General features: G+C 39.9%; 1 protein-coding gene across 1 annotated transcript in view; it reads left to right on the top strand.

Annotated features, from left to right (window-relative positions):
* Positions 1-22,447, top strand: part of lmbrd1 (LMBR1 domain containing 1) — a 74,002-nt gene that overhangs the window by 3,678 nt on the left and 47,877 nt on the right. Inside the window, exons 3-5 of the mRNA XM_036547032.1 lie at positions 4,819-4,882; positions 20,057-20,154; positions 21,883-21,950. Coding sequence (XP_036402925.1) covers positions 4,819-4,882; positions 20,057-20,154; positions 21,883-21,950 — 230 coding nt within the window. The remainder of the gene's footprint in view (positions 1-4,818; positions 4,883-20,056; positions 20,155-21,882; positions 21,951-22,447) is intronic.

Raw genomic sequence — 22,447 nt, 5'->3', positions numbered from 1 at the left:
TTATTCAGATATTGTATTTACATAGCTGTCTGACTACCTGGCTGTTCAAGGTTGGCCTCCTTCATAGTCACATGTGTAAATGCTGAGCTAGTGATACAGTAGGGGCAATTCAATGATTGTTGGGTAGTTTAGTGACAGCCCTAAAAAGCAGCTTCAGTTCTAGATTGGAATTCACAATTTGATTTACAATATCCTATGTGTAGTAAGGATTTGATGTGTGAGATGACCAACATCAGAGTTAGGGTTTTTTTTTTAAATTATTTTTTATATTGTTGCAATGACACCTAAGTCACAGAAAGTTTCACTTTGTTTTATTCATCTACTTGTTGTCCAAATTCATAGTTGTTCTTTTCATTATAGAAAGAAGTGTTGTGTTACTGTTTCATTTAATGGATGATGTACTTTTGAGGAACCAATACTGTGGTAAACCTACTATGCAATATGTAATGGCTGAGAAATAAGAGGCTGTGAAATGTTTCTTTGTTCATAAAAGATACTAGATTTTGATGTATGGTTAACCCATGACTGGTTTTGTGTGGAGATTTAGCAAGTCATAGGCAGATGTTAGGCTACCAGATTATATCTGCCAGTGTTGAAGCCTTATCTGTCTACTTTTTCTGTGAATTCATAATTTTCCACCCATACCATCCAGAAGAAACTTACAACTTTGGATATATTTGCTGAAAAAGTGAGTTTCTGAAACTTCACTCCATAAGACATGTTTATTGACCCATCAATGTATGTTGGTAGCAAACCTCATTTGTTTTCCCTCAGTGGTGGAATGATCAGAGAGTATACCACAGTTAATATAGTAGATTCATTCTGTATGGTCACGTTTTATTTCCAGAGATTTATCTGACATGCCAGATATGGGGATGTGTTCCAGTACTTCAGAAAACTAGTGTACATAGAGGTCCTACGTTAATCACTAAGGAAATAATATTGGATGCATCTTAAACATGAAAAAGGCATAAACATAAAAACAGGTACTGAACGTACATCAACTATCATGCATTAACACTCACATTTCACTCAGAGCTAGAGCTGTAATTGCTAATGCCTTGTACTTTTGTCACTATCATGACGCACTGAAGTCTTCAATAATTCTGCTTGATTTAATATAGTTTCAATATGTGCTATGTTAACTTGTGTGACTTTTCTTTTCCCCTGATTCTATGATCCCAATGATCTGCATTTTAGTGTCACGTAAAATTGGTGTACATATCATGTAAAGTAAGGCTACTCACATTAGATAGTTGTTTGGTTGCTATAGCTACTTTAATCTCTGGCACAAATTAGTAATGGTAACATGTAAGGTGATATGATAAATGAAAGTAGAACAGATTAACTTAATTATAAGCGAGCTATGTTCTCAGTAGCTTCTTTGACTCACGTAAAACCATAAGTATCAGTAGAGAGAGCAGCAGATAAACTGCCCATATTCTAACACAGTGCGCAAGCCCACATCATTAGACTGTATCTTGGTCCCCTAAACCCGTACTCTTCTCTCGCCAGGCCCTTCATCCTTAATGCTGCAGGTTCTTGATTACTGGTACACTTAGTAATTGCTATTGCCGCACCCCTTTATTTAACTTATCTTATGCCATTCCTTTTGCTGTGGCACTTCCAGGTGACTTTAAATGGTGTGGAACTGTGTTTTCCTCCTTAACACTTTAACGTTTAAATGCGTGTCATGTACCTTTACAATACATAATGATGGATGTGCCTCCATTGCCCAGACATAATGTGCACTAATCTATATTATGGGTGTAGCAGTGAGGGCGTGAATTGTGATGACATGAATCAAAGTATTAGGTTAGGAACAGCCTCCCACAAAATGGGGAAAAAAAAGATTTTTCGCAAGCATTTTTATTCCTATATAGCAGAACAAATCATAATTATTCCTGTATTTTCTATTTGTAGTCTTGTTTTTCTTTTCCAAGAACCTCAGACTAGTCAGCTGCACTTGCAATCAAGTTGTCTGCATGAATTCTCACTAGTATAGTGGGAGATCTAAAATTGAAAGGACAGCAGGTAACTCCATGTGACAAATAAAGAAATAAACAAATTACTATTTTTTTTATTCCGAACTACTTCTCAATTCCACCTATGGAGAGAAAGAAAGTTACACTTTTAAATGTCTTTCTTCAAAATGTTTCTCCTTCACAGGTTATGTAAAACATCTGCAAGACGAAAATGAAGGACATTGTGGCTGCTGAAGTGTAGGGGGATTACAAACAGAGGCTAACATGCAAATGAAGCTCGGGTTCTTGAATTTGCAGTTTGTGGAGGTTCAGTTAGTGTAACGAACTGGAAATATTCTACTTTACACCCACAGCTCTCAATAAATCAGCCGCATTGCTTCAGGTCTCTGTTAACCATTTAGTGGGCCAGCTCATTTGTTAAGCCTAATGTTATAACACACCTACAAGATGGCAAGGTGTTAAAAGTTGACTTTTTTAAGGGGCTTTCTGTTTATTAGCTCAAAAGTTCACAGGCAAAGTGCTTTATTAAAAGCATTTTCATTTGAACCGGGTCTGTTGAAGGGATCTGGTGCTGCAAGTGATTGAAACAGAAAGCTCAATAGAGAATAAGAGTCTGTTGGTGGAGATATACTGTCGCTGTGTCCTCAAGCCTCGAGTAAACAGAACAGATACATGATTACACAGGATATTTCTACACTTGGCAGCTCTGTAAAGCCTCCACTCAGATGTGACGATCAAAGGTATTACAGTCCTCCAGCTGATCAACCTGCCCAAGCTTAATAGGAAGGACTGCTTCCTCAGTAAATAGAAAGGAGAAATCCTGTTATGTTAAAAAGCACACTACCTCCAGTGGACTAGCTTTAAGGAAAAGGACAGTAGGTTAGATAGCGAGTGTGAACACTGGTTTCTCCAGATTTTCCTGAAGAACAGCATAATTTACTCCCTGACTTCCTTCCATTTTTGTGATGAACAACATTGTTGTTTATAGTCTGTTGTGATGAGCAAAGCAAGCAAGGAAAGAAAACCTTTTGATTACTGCGGTAAACAACGTTTGTGCGCCATCTTCTCTCGGAGTGGCAAAAGTCTCTCTCTGGCAGCAGGCTCTCGATCAACCATGGCGCCTGAGCATTGCTATTCGTGAATTGGAGAAAAGAGAGCATTCTTTTTCAGTTCCTTTAATGTGGTATTTTATCAGCATACCAAAACAACATGGCAAGCAGAGTTATTTAAAACAAACGTGCCAACGCTAGTGAGCGTTGTCTGTGGAGTGTTGGTGAAAAACACTGCTGGAGCAGGGTTGAAAGCCTGTGAGTTTTGCCATGTCACATTTATGATGGAATCTGTAACACACAAGAAAGGAAGAAAGGTGGTGGGAAAATGGGATATATAACTAAAAGGCTCCTCTTCTATAATTCTGACTTGTAAACATGTCCTTAGTTTGAGAATTCAAGTCCTCTGTTACTAAAGATAGGCCAGTGTTTGGTGGAGAGTGTTTTTGCTCTTAATTGAGAGCCTAAAGTGTAGAGCTTTCATTTATTTGCATACATTAAATTAAAGAAAAGTGAGCCTTCACTCTTTTAAAGAGCACCTAGGGCAGCTATCCAAAAAGAAATCAGTGCTTTATCTTGTAGTTAGCATTTAATGTGTATTTATAATTGGAACTGGAAATTGATTTTAAGTTTATTGGTAGTCAATGACTATTTGAAAATGAAGTTGGATTTATCAAGCATGTACCAAGCCAACTGCCCCTACAAGACAGATTTATAAATGCTGGAAACATCCAATCAAACACCTTCCTTGGCATTTTATTGTAGAACCACCGCACTCTTGGTGCTTTAGAATGTGGAAAATGCATCACTGGAAGTCTCTTGTCCTCTACTTTTTCAGTTTTTGCTGAACATTTTGATTACTCTCTCATGCCTCCATTTTACAAATATGTCTTTGTAGTAATACATCAGAAATCACTGTGTCCAAAAACATGACTGAGCTGTAAATGTATGACGTGTCATGTGATGATCTCAAGACCCTTTCAGACAGGAATTACAGGTTAAGAGTGGTTGAGCCTTATTAATTAGGTGTAGCATGCCTCAAGTAAGCTTGTGAGCCCACTACAGACATTGACATCACATCCTACAATCAAGACAAAAGCATGATTGGTTCTCTTATACTGAAATCACTGTGGTCACATAATGGGCACAATGCAGGATACTTCAGCTTTGAAGGAGAGTTTTGCAAAATACTTGTCACATAATCAGCCTCTTAGCTTTAATGGTATGATTAAAAGTCATACATTCATCACTTTTTCCACTGGCCAGAATTGTCTTAAACTAAGCTGGCTGGCTTCCTTCTGTTCCCTGGTATTCCTAATTCTATTGCTGCAGGTTAGAGTTATGCCTTGAAGGTTGCAGTATTTTGATAATACATGTCCAGTCTGAAGAGATCTCATTGAGATCGGCCATCTTAAATCTTGCATGCTGTTTCCTGGGCAGCTGAACTGCATTGCTGTAGTGTACAGACACATTTTAAATACAGCATAATGCTGTATTTATGGAGCTGTGTGTTGATGTGTGGAACTAAAACATCCAAATTCATCCGACGTGACTACTTGGCTTAATAATGGAAAGAAATACGCTGTTTTTTCTTATGTTAAACTGTTAGCTTAGTTGGTGGCATTTCATTGGTGATTTCAGTTATTTTCAATCGGTGTGGATCAGCAGGTTTTCATTAAGCATGCCGTGTTTCAGAAGGTTTGGAAGGCCTAAGCGGCTCTTTTGTCCTGCAGGCCATTGCGCCGGCGCTCATGTGTTTTTCATCTTCTTTTTCCAAAACACAGGAGTGGGCTGCAAGCAACGAGACGCGGGAGCAGACTGAAAACACGGTGCTGTATGGGTACTACAGTAAGTGCTGTGTCTCTTTCTAAGGTGCCTCACCGATATGATAAAATCCTAGTTTAACTAGGGCCTGTTTTCTGGGGGAAAACAATATTCTACCTGTCGGTACGTTTCTGTATACTTTTAAAATGCAAATATTTCAGTAGTCTATTTCGGGAAAGGAAAGACATATTCACCCTCATGTGCTAAATACAAAATAACTTCTGTTAAGTAACATATACAAAGCTAAAGATTTGGATTAGCCTGTCTGAAATGACTTTATACAGTGAGACACCTTGTTTTAATAGGCTGCTCATTGGTATTTTATTTTTATTTTTTGATTTTTTATTTTGAATCATCTGTAGCACAACACATAATATCACTCAGTACATAGGCTTTCTGCAAGTTGTCATCTTGCCATGCTCTGCAGTAGCCTCTTGCTGTAAACTTTCTCAACCGCTCTTTGAAAAAGAGAATTACTCTCGGGCCAGGTTCTAAAGTCAGAATTAGATTTAGTCTATCTATATATGAGCCACTGCATGTTCTTGGTGAAGCTGTTACCACTGTATAGTGACAACTTCAGCACTGTGCATCTGTTTAGGAAGGTGAGCTGTCTCTTAGCTCAAACTGAGTTAATCACTTCCATCACCATTCCTCCAGTGAGGGGTACTGTCCCTATTCACAAGGCAGTTAGCCAAACAATGAAGTTTTCTTCATGGACGAACAGGTAACCTGTGCTTAGACTTCCTTCCCAGATTTTATCTACTCAGAAGTGTCATTTCAGCTATCCATCATTTCCTGCTGGTGTTTTTTTTTCTTCTTTCACTTCTGAGAAGGAGGTTCTTTTCGATGTCTGGCATTGGGGGCCTGGTCTTAAGGCGTTAGCACAGTAAATGTTTTTACTGGGGTAGAAGGCTGGGGTGTATGTGGTTTGTGTCACCTCAAAGTTGAGTCATCTCTCCCTGTTGGAAGACACGCTGGGAAGAAACCCCAAGGTGTGGGATTCTGGGAAATCCACTGGTATGACTGCTGTGGTAATGGTGAGTGTGGAGGGCCATTGGAACAGGGCTGATTTGTATGCCGCTCTGGCTTGCCGTCTGGACTGGCAGGGGGTAGTGGCAGTGGCAGCTGAAGCATCTGAGGAAGACCTTGAGCAACAGTGTCCTCAACCGCATATTGGAGGAGGGTGGGGGTGGGTAGGAGAGGCATGGAGCCTTCCATCTGATCACTGCTGAGAGACACAGCTTCAGAGTTATCTGTCTGAGTTTACTGGAGGAAGGGCCTGAGGCTGTCGATTAGGAAGGTTCAAGGCTCATATCAAAGGCGAGAGGCGAAAAATGCGAAAGGAGGTAAAGGGGATTTGGAATGATGAGTGTTATGTTGGGACTTTGTCTGAGGTTGAAATGTTTTAAAGGTACTGCTTGTAAGCATTGTGTGTTGTGTAGGAAGTGTAGTTTTTTTCCCATCTAATTTGGTGGTTGTTTATGATGACTTATTTATTTTGCCATTCAGAATGAACTGCTCCCTTATAGAGAGCAAACTATCTGTTGTTTCAGGAGAAATGAGCTGGACAGTTTGAGCTGTGGGCAGTAGAGGAAAAGGTGGTACTGGAAGTAAAATGAACACGGGACCTGGAACAGAATAGTTATTAAGCTCTTATTCATTTTCCTTCACAGTTTTTAATTTGCTTCACATATACTCTCATGCAGAACATAAGCATTTTTTTCAATAAGACTGGCATATGAAGCATTAGTAATAGCACTTGACTGCCTACTACTCTTGGACACTTGAGCACCATGCAGATGTATGAGCCTATGAGGGGGTTTCAGAAGGAAGATCACTCTGGATAAGAGCATTCATTGTTTATACCCATATCTGAAATCCATACAGGTGTGCCGATGCACCACCCCAAAGCCCAGTCACAGAACTGCCGTTTCTGTATTTTTGCTAGTTCAAGATCCCAGCATTATTCTTTAAGCTTCCCTGCTTTTTGCAGTTTTGCTATGTATGCAGTGCAGTTCTGAATCATTCACCAGTAGGTGGTGGTCAAGGTCTTTCAATCTTTCAGGAAGCCAAAGCCAACGAGAGCAGCTTTTAGATGTAACCTTGAGAGCTGGATTCATTGTAAGGCAGGGCTTGCCAGCACTGCGTGTCTGTCTGTCTGTCTGAAAACGGTAAAAATTACAGTATTGAAATGGAGATTTCATTTCTTCAGTGCATTTTAAAATGCGTTCATTTCAGTGGAGATCACAGGTATCATATGTAGTTTGTAGCAATAATTGCTGAAGCTAGATGGATAGAAGCCCTCTAATTCATTTCATGTTTATCATGCTTGCTTAGTGAGCACTGTATTTCATTTAACTTATCATTTGGTAGGCGCTTATAGTGTGGTGGTGTTTATTTAAATAACTTCAAATGTAATGTTTTATTACTCAAAGATTGACTGTTTGCCTCATTATCAGAGTGGCCTTATTATTTTCCCCTTTAAAGGGGGACTTGCGCAATGACTTATTTATTACATTGGTAGATATTTATTAAAACTCTCTGGGTGAAAGGCCTTGCTCATGTTCTCAACAGCTATAGGAATCAAATCTGCAGTCTTTGGAATACAAGACACGGTGCTGCCTTTGTAATGGATGATGTCACTGCTTTCCGAATTAGGATACTCCAACCTCGACGGGTACTTGGAATGTCTCCAGGGGTGCTTGGAATTATGTATGATTTTAGTCAGTATTTACGCCTAATTAGTTAATTGGTTTATCAATCTATTAAACGAGAGCACACATTTCTACTCTGCTATAATTTGAAGCTTTTGGATGTGATTACCATGCAGTGTGTCTTCAAGCTGCTCACCCTCTTCAGCTTAATGTGATGCTGACAGCAGTTTTTAAGCAGAGTTTAGTAACAACAGGTCAATGTAATCACAATATGCTGTAATTGATTATTCTTTATGCTTCAAGCCATTGTCTAGGGCTGTGTTTGGAGTAATGTTTAAAAATGTTGCTTCATCATCATGAAGGACATCTACAGAAAATACCCATCAACCCAACAGTACAAAAACTGGTAAGGGCTCAGGAGGTATTGCCCCAGCAGCTAGCCACCAGTGTAAGACTGATGGGAACATGGCCGTAACCAGGGTTTGAAAAATAGTGAGGTCCGGGGGGCTTGGGGGGGTAACACCATTACAAGCTGATGTCATTGTACACTTATATTCATTTCCATATTTGGCTTTGAAATGTTTCGTAGGCCTACTATTATTGATACCGTCGCCTACATAAGCTGTTTTCTCCAAGGATATTGTTGAGTAGTCATAACAGTAAATTTTATACTGCTTGTTTTTATAACCAAGGCTTTGAATAACTACATTTAGTTACTGTTCCCGTTGAAACAAACCACATTGAGAAAGTACCATGCCTTGCAGACTGGTGCTGTGTAGGGCATGGCTAGCAATACTAAATGTGGCGTGGAAATCAAGTGTGTTACCACTGTCAACATTCTGTCGAACGCAACGCTGTTCGTCTAAAAATTTCTGATCTTCTGCAGTACGATTGCAGACCCCCTTGTCTTCGCGTGCAGTGGATTTAAGGTGTTTTTCTTGGTATTTGCACTTACAGGAATGATAAATGTCCAAAACAGCAGCATCTGACCACTTTTATCTTTTGAAAGCTTATCTGAATGTGTGGTATCTGTGCGTTTCTACCCTAGCTAAGCCACTCAGCACTTCAGAATAAGAGTGCATGTCCCACCGGTGCAACAGGACAGAATGCCTTGGAACCCTCTGAATAAATCATAAGCCTTTGCTGTGGTTTTTCAGGAAGGATGCAGTACTCTGGATAAACAAGCAAGCATAAATGCATTTTTTGGCTCCCTCCTTCTGTAAAACATGTGCTGGGGTGATCACTAATGGAAAGTGCTGGTCTTTGTGGTAGCGGACTGCTAGAAACACCGAAACACTGACAGATTGCATGCTCATTGAGGTGGGCAGCTATGTCGAGCAAAGCCCCTGAACTCCCAAGATAAATGGCCAGGCCAAATCATAAACAAGTAACAGTTTGATTTGTCATTTGGCTTATTTTTTATGATGTTAAAACTTGACACGACAAAAGGGGAGGAGGGTGGGGTCTTTGAATTAATGTGGCCATAGAAACAGTTTGGTTTTCTGAAGAAGGTTGTCGGGTTGTTTCTTACTGCGATTTCACTTTTACGTTGCCCAATTACTGTAAGCTCTGCAGTACCTCTTGCCTTCAAGACTAATGGAGAGGTTGTGATTAATAAGAACAGCAATGTAAATTAACATAGTGGGCTTGGGGATGAAGTCCTTTTTTGAGGTCCGAAATATCCCATGAGATTAACCTTTTAGGTTAAGTAATGAGGACGGAAATATATATTTGTTGAAATGGCATGATGCCAAATCCTTCAGCGGTGTTTAATGTTGTGTTCTTTCAACTGGGATATTTGGCCTTGGGGTTTGGCTGTAGCTGCCAAGGATAGAATGGCAGGGATCTCAGACAGATGACTGAACAGTCATTAAGAAATGACTGATTTCTCCCTCATTCTCATTACCTCTGTTCTCCCGTCCACGTGCCTCTCTTCCTGTTCTCTCTTCTTGTTCTTGATTATTCACGATTCATGCTTTGCAAGTTGTAGACTAAATTACTACAGCAAAAAAGAAGTTGCGCCCTTGAAGTCTTTGATATTCACTTGAACTTTTGCAGCAAGAAGAAAGAACCGGACTGAGCTGGGAATGTATGAGTGAGGCGTTTGCATGTGTGTGTGGAGGCCCATGGCGCCCGTTGCCACAGAGTTTTTCACATGACATGCTGGCTTCCTTTGAATTAGCGAGACACACAGTGAAAGCTGTGGAGGGAGTCTTGGAAGGGGGAGTGTGTTTGCCTTCACTGCACATGGATGTTGTTCAGGAAGGTCACAATGCCTGTCTTCTCACTTCTCCTTTTCTTTCACTCATTTTTTGCCTCATTGTTCCGCCAACGTCATTGAAACAGAGAGCACGAAAAGCAGCCTCTGTCGTTCTCACAAACAACTCGACAGCAACCACCGGAAGGAAGCATTAGGGGTTTATAAATAACAGCTCATGACTATTTGCAAGTGTAGCATAGCCCACCATGTAAATATTTTAGTTGCCTTGTCTTTGCTAGGGCACATTTCAAACAGCTGCTGCATTTCAAATGCAATGTGGGTAAATATTAGATTTTTTAAAATACCAATGAGGCATGTGCTACTCAACGAATGGGCTGTAAAAATCAATTACAGGAAAGATGTGATGTGCCAGTTGTCAGGGTCAAGACTTGCTACTTCCTCTTTGTTTGAATTACCTATAGATTTATGTATTGTTGTACAGTGGGTTATAAAATTGGACAGTGAAATTGATGTGGCCGACCCTATTGCAAACAGCAGCTCTGTGGAATATGCATGTTTACATGACCTGCTGCTGATACCAGTTTCAAACATTCCTTTCTCTACCCAGGTTTTGGGTGCTGTTGATTAAAGTGGAGAAAAGTAGTCTTTTTCTTATTGACATGTGGCTACTCTTTGGCATAAAAGAAAGGCACTGAAAGGCAGTGCATTATCAGGGTAGCATTCCTCAGAATAGAAAGACTTTGACAGCATGCTGCATTTTAAGGGCTTTGCTGTCCAAATATTGGGTTTTTGATATGTTCTCATCTTCAGGACTTACTGCCAAGTCTTCTAGTGGCCCAGATAAAGTCTTGGGAACACCTCCAGTGTTCGGACTGGCACACAGTGCATCAATCAGAAAGGCATGCTTATGAGAGTGAACCACATGCTTTCGAGTTGGCTCTGTGCTATGGAAGTCACATATTGCATCAGTCAAAACACTACCAAATCCATTACTTGACCAGTTTCCTGACAAGCAGAACTGCAGTGACTTGTTTTCGGATTGGTATGGTATTGATCTCCACTCGGTTTTGATTGTGTGTAGTTAGGGGAGAAAAGCCGGGAGAAACATGTTGTGCATCGGGCTGCCGGGGTTTTATCAGCATTCCTTTAGCGCTTGCTCTCTGAGGAGGGTTGGGCCTGGGGTTAGCCTTTGAGAACGAAATACAACGGCAAATTATCGCTACCTGATTTGTAATCCGGCAAGCCCCGCACAGGCCAAGAGGGTAATGCTCCTCTTGCAGAGGATTCTGCTAATTTACAAGCGGGTGACAATCAGTCACTGCTCCTGTGTGGTGAAGGCCTACGCAGAGACACCAGACAAAGGGGCAAAATTTTATTTAAACAACTAACAAGGTGGAGAAATTGGTACAACTATAGGTATGACCTTGGTAATGTGTGCGGTTCGTAGAGCTTCAGAGACAACGGACACACGCCTGTCTTCTCAAATCAAGTTCAGCCTTTCCCCTGGGATTTGCAGTGGGCATGGAAGTGTGTGGGGCATATGGGCAGAGGAGTAGACATCAGGTGAATGGCTAAATACAAGGATAAACACATGGATAAAACAGAAATGTGAATGTTCTAGAATAGGAACATTTTACCATAAGAGCACTTTACCATAAAAGCAAGAATAATATTAAGGATTGCAGTGACTTCACCATAACTCCTCATTCGCATCATTCACCTGATTTTGCTATTTATGTAAAAAATATTATCAATGCAGTAGAAAGCAGCTGTAAATGCAAATAAACATTTATAACCGTTAGTAATAAGCATTTATTACAGAGTTACAATGGACAACGCTGAACTACTTCCTAAAATTGAAACTGTGCAAAGCAATGACAGTGGCTTTATATGCACAAAAACATACAATGTGTTTTAACTATGTGTTTGTCAAATAAGGGCACAGTTGAGCCCCATGATAACCCACACTCTGATGTGATCTTAAACTAATTTTTCACTTCAAATCTTCAGTAAATTCAGCTTTTTTGTATGATGGTGGTAAATAGATGAACACATGAAATTGATTATGGTATCATAGCTTTCTTTTTAATATACTAATTTAACTAGCTGCTGTCTCAAAACATTATATGTCATAAATTAAAAAAGCAAATAATGGAATCATTATTTGCTTTTTCTAGCAAATTCCATAGAGACATCAGAATACTAACATCCATTTCAATGTAACTTGAGTTGGAGCCCTAAAATAATAAAATGGCAAAAGGTCAAATGTGATGCATCTTGGCATAATTCATTCAGATGTAGCATTTCATTTTTATCTGCAGAATGTGCAGTTGCCAATATGGACAAAATGCACATGCAGGACACAATTACAGTGATGCTGTTATTTCAGCCAGCAAGATAACAATAAATCTGTATGTGTTTGCTCCATGGTTAGCTGAGTTTGCTCAGTGTTTAAATTCAGCACTGTAATGTTATAGTTAGCCTATAATACAGTCCTCTTCATTTATAAGATTTACTGATATATGAATCAATATATATCACATATACTGATCAAAAATACTGGGACAGAATGATTCTAATAGTGGTGCTGTTTAATTATTCAGTTTATATTTCATAGCCAGTCTGCTTATGAAAATCATTTTAGCCTCTTGAAACATGTAACACAATACCTAATCAGGTGCAATGGTGCAGAATACGCAAGAAAAACAGTTTAGAATTTCAATACAGTGAATCTTGTACCTTGCATTTAGAAAGGACTTAGCAAGATAAATATTTTAGGGAAAAGTTTGTACAGTGTAGCTAAGTGCCTGGATGCCAATTAAAAAAGAAAGATGCCTTATGGCTATGATAAAAGCTGCATCTTGAGTCTTACAGTGGTCTTTTTAAGTCCAACCAAAGAGATGCACTTTAGAAATTGCACATTCTACTCTCTGCAGTGTCTATGATTCTGTTGCAGGGGGATCATCATAAAGAGTGAAGGGCAGTGTAGTACAAACGTATGAAGCACTCACCGTGCATGCACTCTCAGCTGACCTGGAGAACAGTTGAAACACTGGATGTACATTGTGTTTGTGCAATAACAGTATGAACAGTATGGAAATGAACATTTGTGCAAGTGTAGTACTGTATGTGTGTGAATCTTTACATGCTATATATACAGCTAAAGTATATCTATACGAGTGCTTTATATGTGTGTGTAAAGAAAGTATCTACTGTAGATTTTAACAAAATGTGTGACTGTTTCATGTATGTGTTTTGATTATGCAGTTGTAACATATGCATGTTGTTGCCTGTGTATGTTTTGTGTAGAAGCATTATGTATATGTGAGTGGTTTATGTATTCACATATTTTATGTGCAAGTATATGTGCAAGTGGTTTATGTGTCTGTGAGCTTAAAGCCAAGGCTGAGTACATGCCCATGTTTGAGTTGAATGGCTCGGATGGCGCCTCGCTGTCTGCTTGTCTCCTTGCTGTGTTTCTTCCAGCAGTATGTCACGTTCCATCTTCTTTTACTGTGCTGCCCTGTATCAGCTGGGGCAGGTGTCAGTGCCGTTATGCTCTTCTCAGCGAGGAATTAGGCTGAATGTTCAGTCATTGGAAATCATTGATTATCAGCATTCGATTACTTGGGACAGTGTTGTAATGCTTGTTAATTCATGACAAATGGAGAACACTTCAGAGTTTTAGATGCTGTGTTAAATATTGATGAAGGAGACCCTAAGAGACCTGAATAAAATAGCAGAAAATGCGTGGATATAGGTTTCCCCACCTAAAAGTGTGAGTTGATGCTGAATGCACTTTTCATGAGTCATTATTTGCACAGAAATACCTGAAATTTCTGACAGGCTTTGATTATTTGCATTCAGTTTTGAAAGCAGTAGAATGAGGTAAGTCAGTCAAATCAAAGTAATCAAGATGGTTGTCAGTCTCAGAAAACCTGACCTTGAAGTTCTACGACGGGTTATAGCACCAAAGTGGCCCTGAGGCTGTGGGCCAGTATTCCTGGGCTCCCTTACTTGCTTGCATCTGTAAAAACCATCTGATCCTGGCATGGGTGCTTTTCTAATTGCAAGAGACTGGCAGTATTCCTCAGGACCCCCTGCTGTCTAAGCAACGCTGTTTGTTTCAGGTGGGTGGTGGGAAGCTAAAATCCTTTGAGTTTAGGTGTCCTTGTTGTGGCCTGTTGCGTGCCAGCATTTGGAAACCTCTCAGTCTCCGCCTGCTCTGAGCAGCACGCTGATGTCTTTGTTTTGTGGTTTGTAATGGTGCAGCAGGGGGTCAGAAGAACAGGGCAAACACACAGCATCCTCAATATCAACAGTCTGCTCACCAGATAAGGCAGGAGATACTTTAAATTGGGCAACAGCAATCACAATACAAAGATTAAAAAAAAGCAAAAGGGCGCTATATTACACAGCACGCAACCTGAAACATTGGCTGAATGTATCTGAATAGTTCTATTTGTCTGATCGACTATGATTGTTAGCCAGATAGGGCTTGAAAAAGTGGATGATTGTATTGGCAGGATGATTAAATGGTCTATCACTTGCCTTCACTGTGCTGTATGAGATTTTATCCTGGCAGCACTTTATCCCTGTGCTTTGAGAAAATGTCAAAAGACAGAATCACAAGATATTTGTGGAAAGTTTAGATGTTTGTTTAATTATTTAGCTCTTTCCATTTCCCATCATGGGGATTCATTCCCTAAACTTTATCCTCGGTCTGCTGGTTTGGTAGCATTAGATGTGGTTTGAGAGTAATAGATGATACATGGTGATGTGCTCAGTACTATTCCCTGTATGTTTTAGTATTCATGATGTCGTGATAAATATTGCCCATCAGAGTGCCTTGCGAGCAGTGCACCGGTAGGTCTGCGATATGTGGTTTTAGCCATTGAGACTGAAGTGCTTGTAAATGATGGTGAGCACGCACCTTGTCAGAACAAAGAAGGCTGTTTATTGAATTGAATATTTGATTTATATGTGTATGCTTTTCATATTTATTGGTGTGGCACTAAAGAGATTAGACAGTCTCAGACTTTCCGTGGGCCTGTTTTTAAAACTGCATTTTGAATAATGCACTGCAGAGCAAATGCTGAGTTGCATGTGGTTGAATGATGTTTCAAATACATGCAGACCAAACTTTATTAGTCTTGTCTTGTCAACTGGGTCACATGTCGGCATAAGGTTTAAGATGAACAGTTTTACTCGGAAGCTCTGTTTGGATACATTTTTGCCCATTTATTTATGTTAGCAAGCAAATTGAGGAAATGATGATGATGGAAGTATTCAGCCTTTCACCTTAAGGTTAATGTTTAAACAATCCAGTATTTGTAATGTTGAAAAGAGTGGCTCTGACAAAAAGTATGAATCATATTTTGATCACTGCGTTTTTGTGTATTTGTGTGTGTGCCAATTGTCTGATCCATAGATACATGCAGAGATGTCAGGGGTACTGAAGTGATGAGGAACCGAAAAACAATCTGTGCAGCAGGTGTGCTGAAGTAATGAGTAGGCATGGTTTCATTCCAGAGTTTGGGAAAAAGCCTCTTCTTATCTTCCCTGCGTTCATTTGTGTTTTTCGCACTTTTTCTTTCTTTTTTTCTTTTTTTGCTTGAGAAAGGATTAATGGGCAACAAGTACAGCCTATGAATAGGAGGGTGTTCCATATTAAAATCTGTATCGATTCAGTAGAGCTCATTCTAGGCAATAGTCTAATTGCGTTCTTTGTTTAGCCCTGTGTACAGTGTTTGTTAATGAATCACGCTATCACACTTCGAAGGAAAATGAAGGCCAACCGCATTTTCTCAGCGCTGGCGTTCAGACCCATTTTTGGGAAGTTATTCTGGGGGATATTGTAGCTGTCTTCACTGACGTCCATTAGCCAAAGGAAAGAAAAGCTTCCAGCTTAAAATAGCCTCCACTCACCAAGTGTCTGCCTCACCTCAATTCTATAAATTTCTAATGTTGCCTGGTGTTAGTGTCTTGCCTAATAGATAGTAGCTGCACAGAAACAGGCAAACAAACAATAAAGGGCTCTCGGAATGGGCATGTGTCCCTGGCGATTGTGTCCAGGAGGGGCCGTGCCTCCATATGCATGGCATCATGTTGCGTGAGACTCGTAACCTTTGCACAGCAGCTTCAGTGGATTGACTAAAAGGAACAGGAAATGCAACTTTGTGCTAAACTCCTTCTGGTGGTTTAAAAGTTTGTGATACAAAATAAAAAGCTGTTATAAAACTGCTGTAAGTTTTCAGTTATTCGCTGCTCATGAATAATTCAAAGGTTTATTCTCAATCTCTTTATGACAGGAGTGTGTGTTCACTTCATAAATACATTCTCACATTTGCTGCACGTGAGCTGGAAAGCATAGGCTACATCAACACTGTTCTGTCTGAAATGCCTTAAAGGTACCAGAACTCTTGTATTCAGTCAAAATCACAAAGTTATCTGAAGTGAAAGTGCTCTGGTCAAAACTGTCCGACCAAACCTAAGGTCACTATCTTGAAATATGGTGCTGGATTAATCTTTTCATTCTTTCTTTTTTTAATAACAGCAGGAATTTACTTTAAGTACAGCTTGTTTGTACCCACCTCATTGTTTCTTTCGTGGACTCTAGTGGGACCACAAGGCTCAAATTTAAATCATTTGCACGATCTAACTAGCTAGTCTCATCAAACCCAGTCATATTCCTTTTATGTAGTCGGGTAGATCTGCTCCGTTGTCTACTTTCTCATTAATTCATCAACATTTGCAAGTCGTATATTTCTCTACAGAACATTAAAACTTAAGAAGGCTCACCAAGTTAATTATCTGGTGCTCTTCTCTCCAGTTTTGCTTCAGAGTAAAGTCACTTGACTTTATGTCCTCTCCACTATTGTTTTGGCCACAGGCATAAACAAACACTTCAAATCTTTTTTGCATCTGAGCAGCTTTTGTTTTTCAGATTTGATGGGGTAAAATGCAATTTGCTTTCTAACAACCTTTCTAATATCTTTATGTGTGCGAGCACTGTACTGGATATATCTACATCAATAAAATATCCAGGTAACCAATGGAGACCTAGGAAACCACCTTTAAATTGGAATATTACTATTAAAGAGAATTTTGTTTTTGTTAAATCGACATAATCAAAGTCCTCAAAAGAGCATAAGGGTCTGAAATAACAGAATATTGAAATGATTGTTTTCTGGAGCTGATTGTGAGCAGAGATAGGAAGTTGAGGTAAATCTCTTGGGCAGCTTTGATCACAGAAATAATGCAGAAAGTGTAGTGTGACTCAGACCGCTCTGATGAAAGAAAAAATAAGGCTTTTTCATGGGCTCAGTTGAACAGCTGTTACTGCTGTATCTGCTGTGGGGCTTATCGTTCTTTTGGAAACATTTTTCCATTACGTTAAAATTCAGAACACTCAAATGTCAGAACGTTCAATCCACCATTAAGGGATGCACTGCTGACTGTGCAGCTCCGGCCACTGATTTACATGTTTTTTGTTAGACTGCGGTTGTTGCTGTGGTTGGTGTAATGTTTAAACCAGAGGTGACATTTGCGACAGTAAAAGTGTTAGGATTATAAGGGATATGAAATTAGCTTGGTACATATGTGTTATTTTGTTTTATTTATTTATTTGATAGACAATTATCCAGAGCTCCTCCCAGAGACACCTTTTCAAAAGCCCCTTTCAGACACGCACCACAACCATGAACTTGTAGACATTAACCGGAGGAGCTGTATGTGAGAACGCAAATGTCCGAATCAGTTTGACCGGACATTAAACGGACTTTACCTTGCCAGCTCCGTAGTACAAAGTCTGTGTAATGTCTGATTGAGTCCATGTGTGAATAGAGCAGGTCATTGTCCGGAGAATTCACAGTGAGCGAGTGGGCGTGGTGATGACGTTTCTGTCATGCAACTGGCAGGAAACCGGAAGAATGCAAACATCCGAGGATGAAGAAGAAGGGTCATTTACATGAAGATGCCTGCTTGCCTGTATATTGCTTTCCACTCTTTCGTTGATATTGCGGATACATCCAAATACATGTAGTAATGATATCAGTGCAAAAACAGTCATCATTACAGATGAGTCGGTAGCCTCGTACGCCATCTTCGATGTGCTGTAAACAAAACACTGTGATTTCCGCAGCGTACTTTATGCGTCATGTCCTGCCTCCTGCACACTCTACCAAGACGCCACCTCTCGCCTAAACCAAACGGAGTATTTCCAGTAGACGAGAACGCGTCTGACACGGACAATCTCCTGTTGTGTGCTACATGTGTGAAAGGGCAACTCCGGACAATGTCCGAACCTGATTCTCCGGACATTGTCCGGAGTTCACATGAGAAAATGGCTAAAGATACATTCAATGCAGCTTAAGCTTTCTGAGATTAAAGTTAATGGACAATAGTTTTCATTTAAGAAAATATGTCTATTTTAATAAAGATCCTTCTATGCCTCCTTTTCCCAAATGTTGGTCCTGGTTTTGTGAATACAGTAAATGATAATAAACTTTGGAATATGAAAAGAAAAAATAAATAATAAACACTGATATCAAACATTGCCTTTGAAAAGAGACGTCAAATTTACATTTTACATTTATTCATTTAGCAGACGCGTTTATCCAAAGCGACTTACATAGGTTACAGTTCTTTACAATGTTATCCATTTATACAGCCGGATATTTACTGAGGCAACTGTGGGTTAAGTACCTTGCCCAAGGGTACAGCAGCAGTGTCCCAGCGGGGATTGAACCGGCAACCTTTCGGTTGCGAGTCATGCGAGTCATGCTCCTTAACCACTATGCTACACTGCCGCCCACATCAAATGCCTATAAGCAAAAATATAAGCAAACAGCAAATGTTTTTCCATGCATATTGTGCCTGATAATCATACTGTTATTGCATTATCACAATAATATGCACATCTGGACCAACAGTGACATATTTTCGAAGTTCTCCTGCACCTTTTCACAACTGCATATATTTCCCTCCTTACAATCTTACAGCTGACAAAGCTGTTATCAACCACCTTTCAAATTGTGTGACTATATTATTTTTCCTGTAAGCACTCTTAGATGTTAACAGGCATGACATTTTTCTCATGGGATCGTTGTCGGGCTATTTTAATTGAAAAGGAAAGGTCGCTTGCTGTGAGCCTATAAAAGTCCCAGCTTTTACAGATTTGCATAGAATTGCTAGGAGATGATGTGTTTATATAGGCCCCTTAATTACTGAGAGGAATTCTGAATCTTAAATTCTGGGAGGTTTAGTATAATGTAATGCCTCCTTCTCCTGTATTCAGTTTTGTTTCTGTGAAGAAATAAACTGTACTGTTCTATTTTTACATTTTATAATACAATGTGTATGAGTCAGAAGGTAACCAGAGTAACAGGGATTAAGAATAGTGAATCTCACTGATGACTTTGCCAGCATCAGTGTTTTATATACACACGGATTTCTGAAGCTTTAGCATATGCTGTTTTTTAGGCTTTTCTCAGGCAGAATAAATCATGCGTGATTTGTAAATAACAGTAAAGCTCCAAGTTTTAATGCAGTGTTAAGACGCATTAGGCATGATGTCAAAAACACAGAATGGCTCAATGTGAATACCAGGAATGCCCAAATGTCCTGCTAATAGCCCAATTCTGGTGCTTCTTCACACCTGAGTCTGTTCCAAAACCAGGGGGAACTCCTGCTATGCATGCAAGGACTTAAGCAAGCTGACGACACTTGTTTTTGACAGTTGCCTTGCTCTCCAAAGTATTCCTGCAGATAAGGGGCACACACTCTCCAGCCTACTATTAAAACATGTGTAGAAAAGATATCTAGACCCTCCACTGGGAAGGCAAGATCTTGTTTGGGTTTCCCATTGATAGTGCAGCCAGTGTCTTGATGATTGAAATCTCCTGCTGCCATTGTTGAAAGCTTTCCCCTGACACATGGCTCTGGGCCTCGCTCTTTCAAAGGGCACTCCCAGCAGTGCAAAGCAGGTCTAACATGGAACAGTATGCAATGCGGTGCAACCTTAGTGCAGTTTAAGACGTTACATGATGTGTTTTTTACCATTTTTGTCCCCAAAAAAAATCTCCTCACAACTAACAATGATTGTTCTCTACTTAATAATGTATCTTCCTATCACAATGAATCCTATTTCCATACACATGCTTTGGCCATTTGCCCGCGCACATGCTTTTGTTGGTTTTGTGATAATACAGCGAGGAGAACTGAAATGAAATTTGCTTGGATGAGGTGCTCTTTGTGGGGGGGGGATGCTGCAGGTGAAGGCTACAGATCTACCCCTCTCTTATGCTCTGCTCTCTCTCACAGCTCTGTACTCCATCATCCTGTTCTGCGTCTTCCTCTGGATCCCGTTTGTTTATTTCTACTATGAGGAGAGGGACGATGACAACATCAACAAGTGCTCGGTAAGGTGCTGCCCATGTTCTCAGCTCACGGCCGAGGTGATTAACAGCGCCAACATCTCAAACTCTTCATCTCAGCCCCTCTTTTTCCTCACAGCCACTTTTTCAGCATTGCAGTTTGTGTAGCTTGGACGTACAACGCCCTTCCATCTTGGTTTCTACAACAGACCAGAATAGAACAAGGACTATGATATGTGTAGGGGTGGGTGGTGGGGGGGTTAAGGGCAACAAAGTCTTGTGTTCTGCAGAACTCATTTTGTATTGTGGGGCCAGGTATACATGGTTTCAGGTAGATATAAATTTGCAAAAAGTCAAACATTGGATTAAACCATAGAAAGTGGATAAATGATGAAATATCCACAACACACATTTGCCACTTTAACAAAAGTTTAACAAATATCACACGAAACATCTTACTGGCTGAAGATCTTTAATTTGCTTTTTTTCCATTGTTGGAATGATGTTTAATGATCTCAGGTATAGCAGTATGATACCAAGGTTTGTGCATGTGTGTGTGTTTGTGTATATGTATGTGTGTGCATGTGTGTGCTTGTGTGTGTGTGTGTGTGTGTGTGTGTGTGTGTGTGTGTGTGTGTGTGTGTGTGTGTGCACGTGTCTGCGCACGTGTGTGTGTGTGTGTGTGTATACATATATACACTAGACTTATTCTGGGTTCATTTGCAACATACAATATCGTACTCAATGGAGTGCAAAGGTGCATAAAAAGAAAAATAAAAAATTCAGAGTTTTACCTAAGTGCTTGAATGACAGCTGATGCGGCTTTCTACAGATAAAAAAGGCTTCTTCTTGATTCTTGCTTGATTCTTCTTAAGACCGTTGGAAGGAGTGCAGCTGAGAGACTGGGTGTTGCACAGCCTACCCTGTTTTAAGAATCTGTGATCTGCTAAGGAGGTGTAACCGCAATGCACCACAAGGCCCAGTGGCAGTTATCATCCAGACACTCAGAAATAATTAATGTTAATCAATCTATTATTTTATATTTTAATTTAGTTAAGGATATTGGACTGGGCTACGGTGTTATAGCTCAACAGCAATTTGCACAGTGACATTCATATAATTAATATGAGTCATGCTGTTTTATATTAAATAAATTATTGTACTGTATTAAGATACTGAGCACTTAAAATGTGTTTTGTTCCATGTCTGAAGACATTTCTCTGTTAATTAAGAAAAAAACCTCAGTAGCCATTTTACCCATTCATTTCCAGCCCACTTTTAAGAATCAACCATTTATAACAATTGAATTCTCCTGGATGGATATGACTCTTGCAATTGGTGTGCGCTATGTAATATTACAAAAAGTTGCAGTGCAAATTATCCATATGTATTTTATGTTTTGTTACATAACTTGTTCCTGTTTAATCATGAATAAATATGTAAGGCACTGTGTGTGCATATACGTATACATATGTATGAGTATATGTACGATATATAAATTGTGTGTATAGGCTGATTTTAGTTTTTCCTGTTGGTTTTCAGCTGACAGATACACTTTCTCTTATAGCTAAGAAACCTTTGAAACAACTCTTTTTGAATGGCATGAATAGTTTTCAGTGTGTGCACTTTCCTTAGTCAGGTTGGACTGAGAGACTAGCTCTCTGCCTCCCATTGTCCCTCACTAAATTGCAGGATATGAAATTACTTCCCCAGATGAACTTGATTTTATTACAGCCCTGATTAAATACACTTTAATTTCCTCTTTTATTACAGCAAGTGAAAAATGCACTGAAGTACACAGTTGGATTTCTCATTGTGTGCACGGCACTCCTTCTAATTGGGTAAGTAACGGGTTCGATAGGTACCACCAGCACAGGGACTTGAATGTGTCATTGTATTTTGGTAATGAGCTCGATCCTCTTCAAGGAAATCAAGTCTTTTTCTTGCCGTTGCCACCTGTTCATCCACAACTGCCCGTCGCCAAGCCCAAATTAGCTCTGGCCCTTTTGAAATTTCCATATGCCAAAAAAAAAACAACAAAAACAAACAATTTGATGCTAGGCAATGGCATGGAAGGCAGTGGGGGTTGGATTGAAGTCTGGAAACCCCTGGCGAGTACTGGAAAGTTAGATGGAATACTAATGCTTCAGGGTTCTGAACCTTCCCTTTGTTGCGTCTGTGCGCCACAAGCCCACATCTCGATTGTGATGTTCCTGGTAGCCGTCATTCAGTGCTCTGTGGGATGCAAGAGCTTTTGTACACTGGAACCATACCACGACTGGATTTGAAATGAGTGGCTGGTATTTACTCTTGCTACTTCTTGTTTGATTGAAGTAAG

The sequence above is a fragment of the Megalops cyprinoides genome, chromosome 15 (genome assembly GCF_013368585.1).
Source record: "Megalops cyprinoides isolate fMegCyp1 chromosome 15, fMegCyp1.pri, whole genome shotgun sequence".
NCBI classification, from domain to species: Eukaryota; Metazoa; Chordata; class Actinopteri; order Elopiformes; family Megalopidae; genus Megalops; species Megalops cyprinoides.
This window is presented reverse-complemented; position numbering and strand designations above follow the sequence as displayed.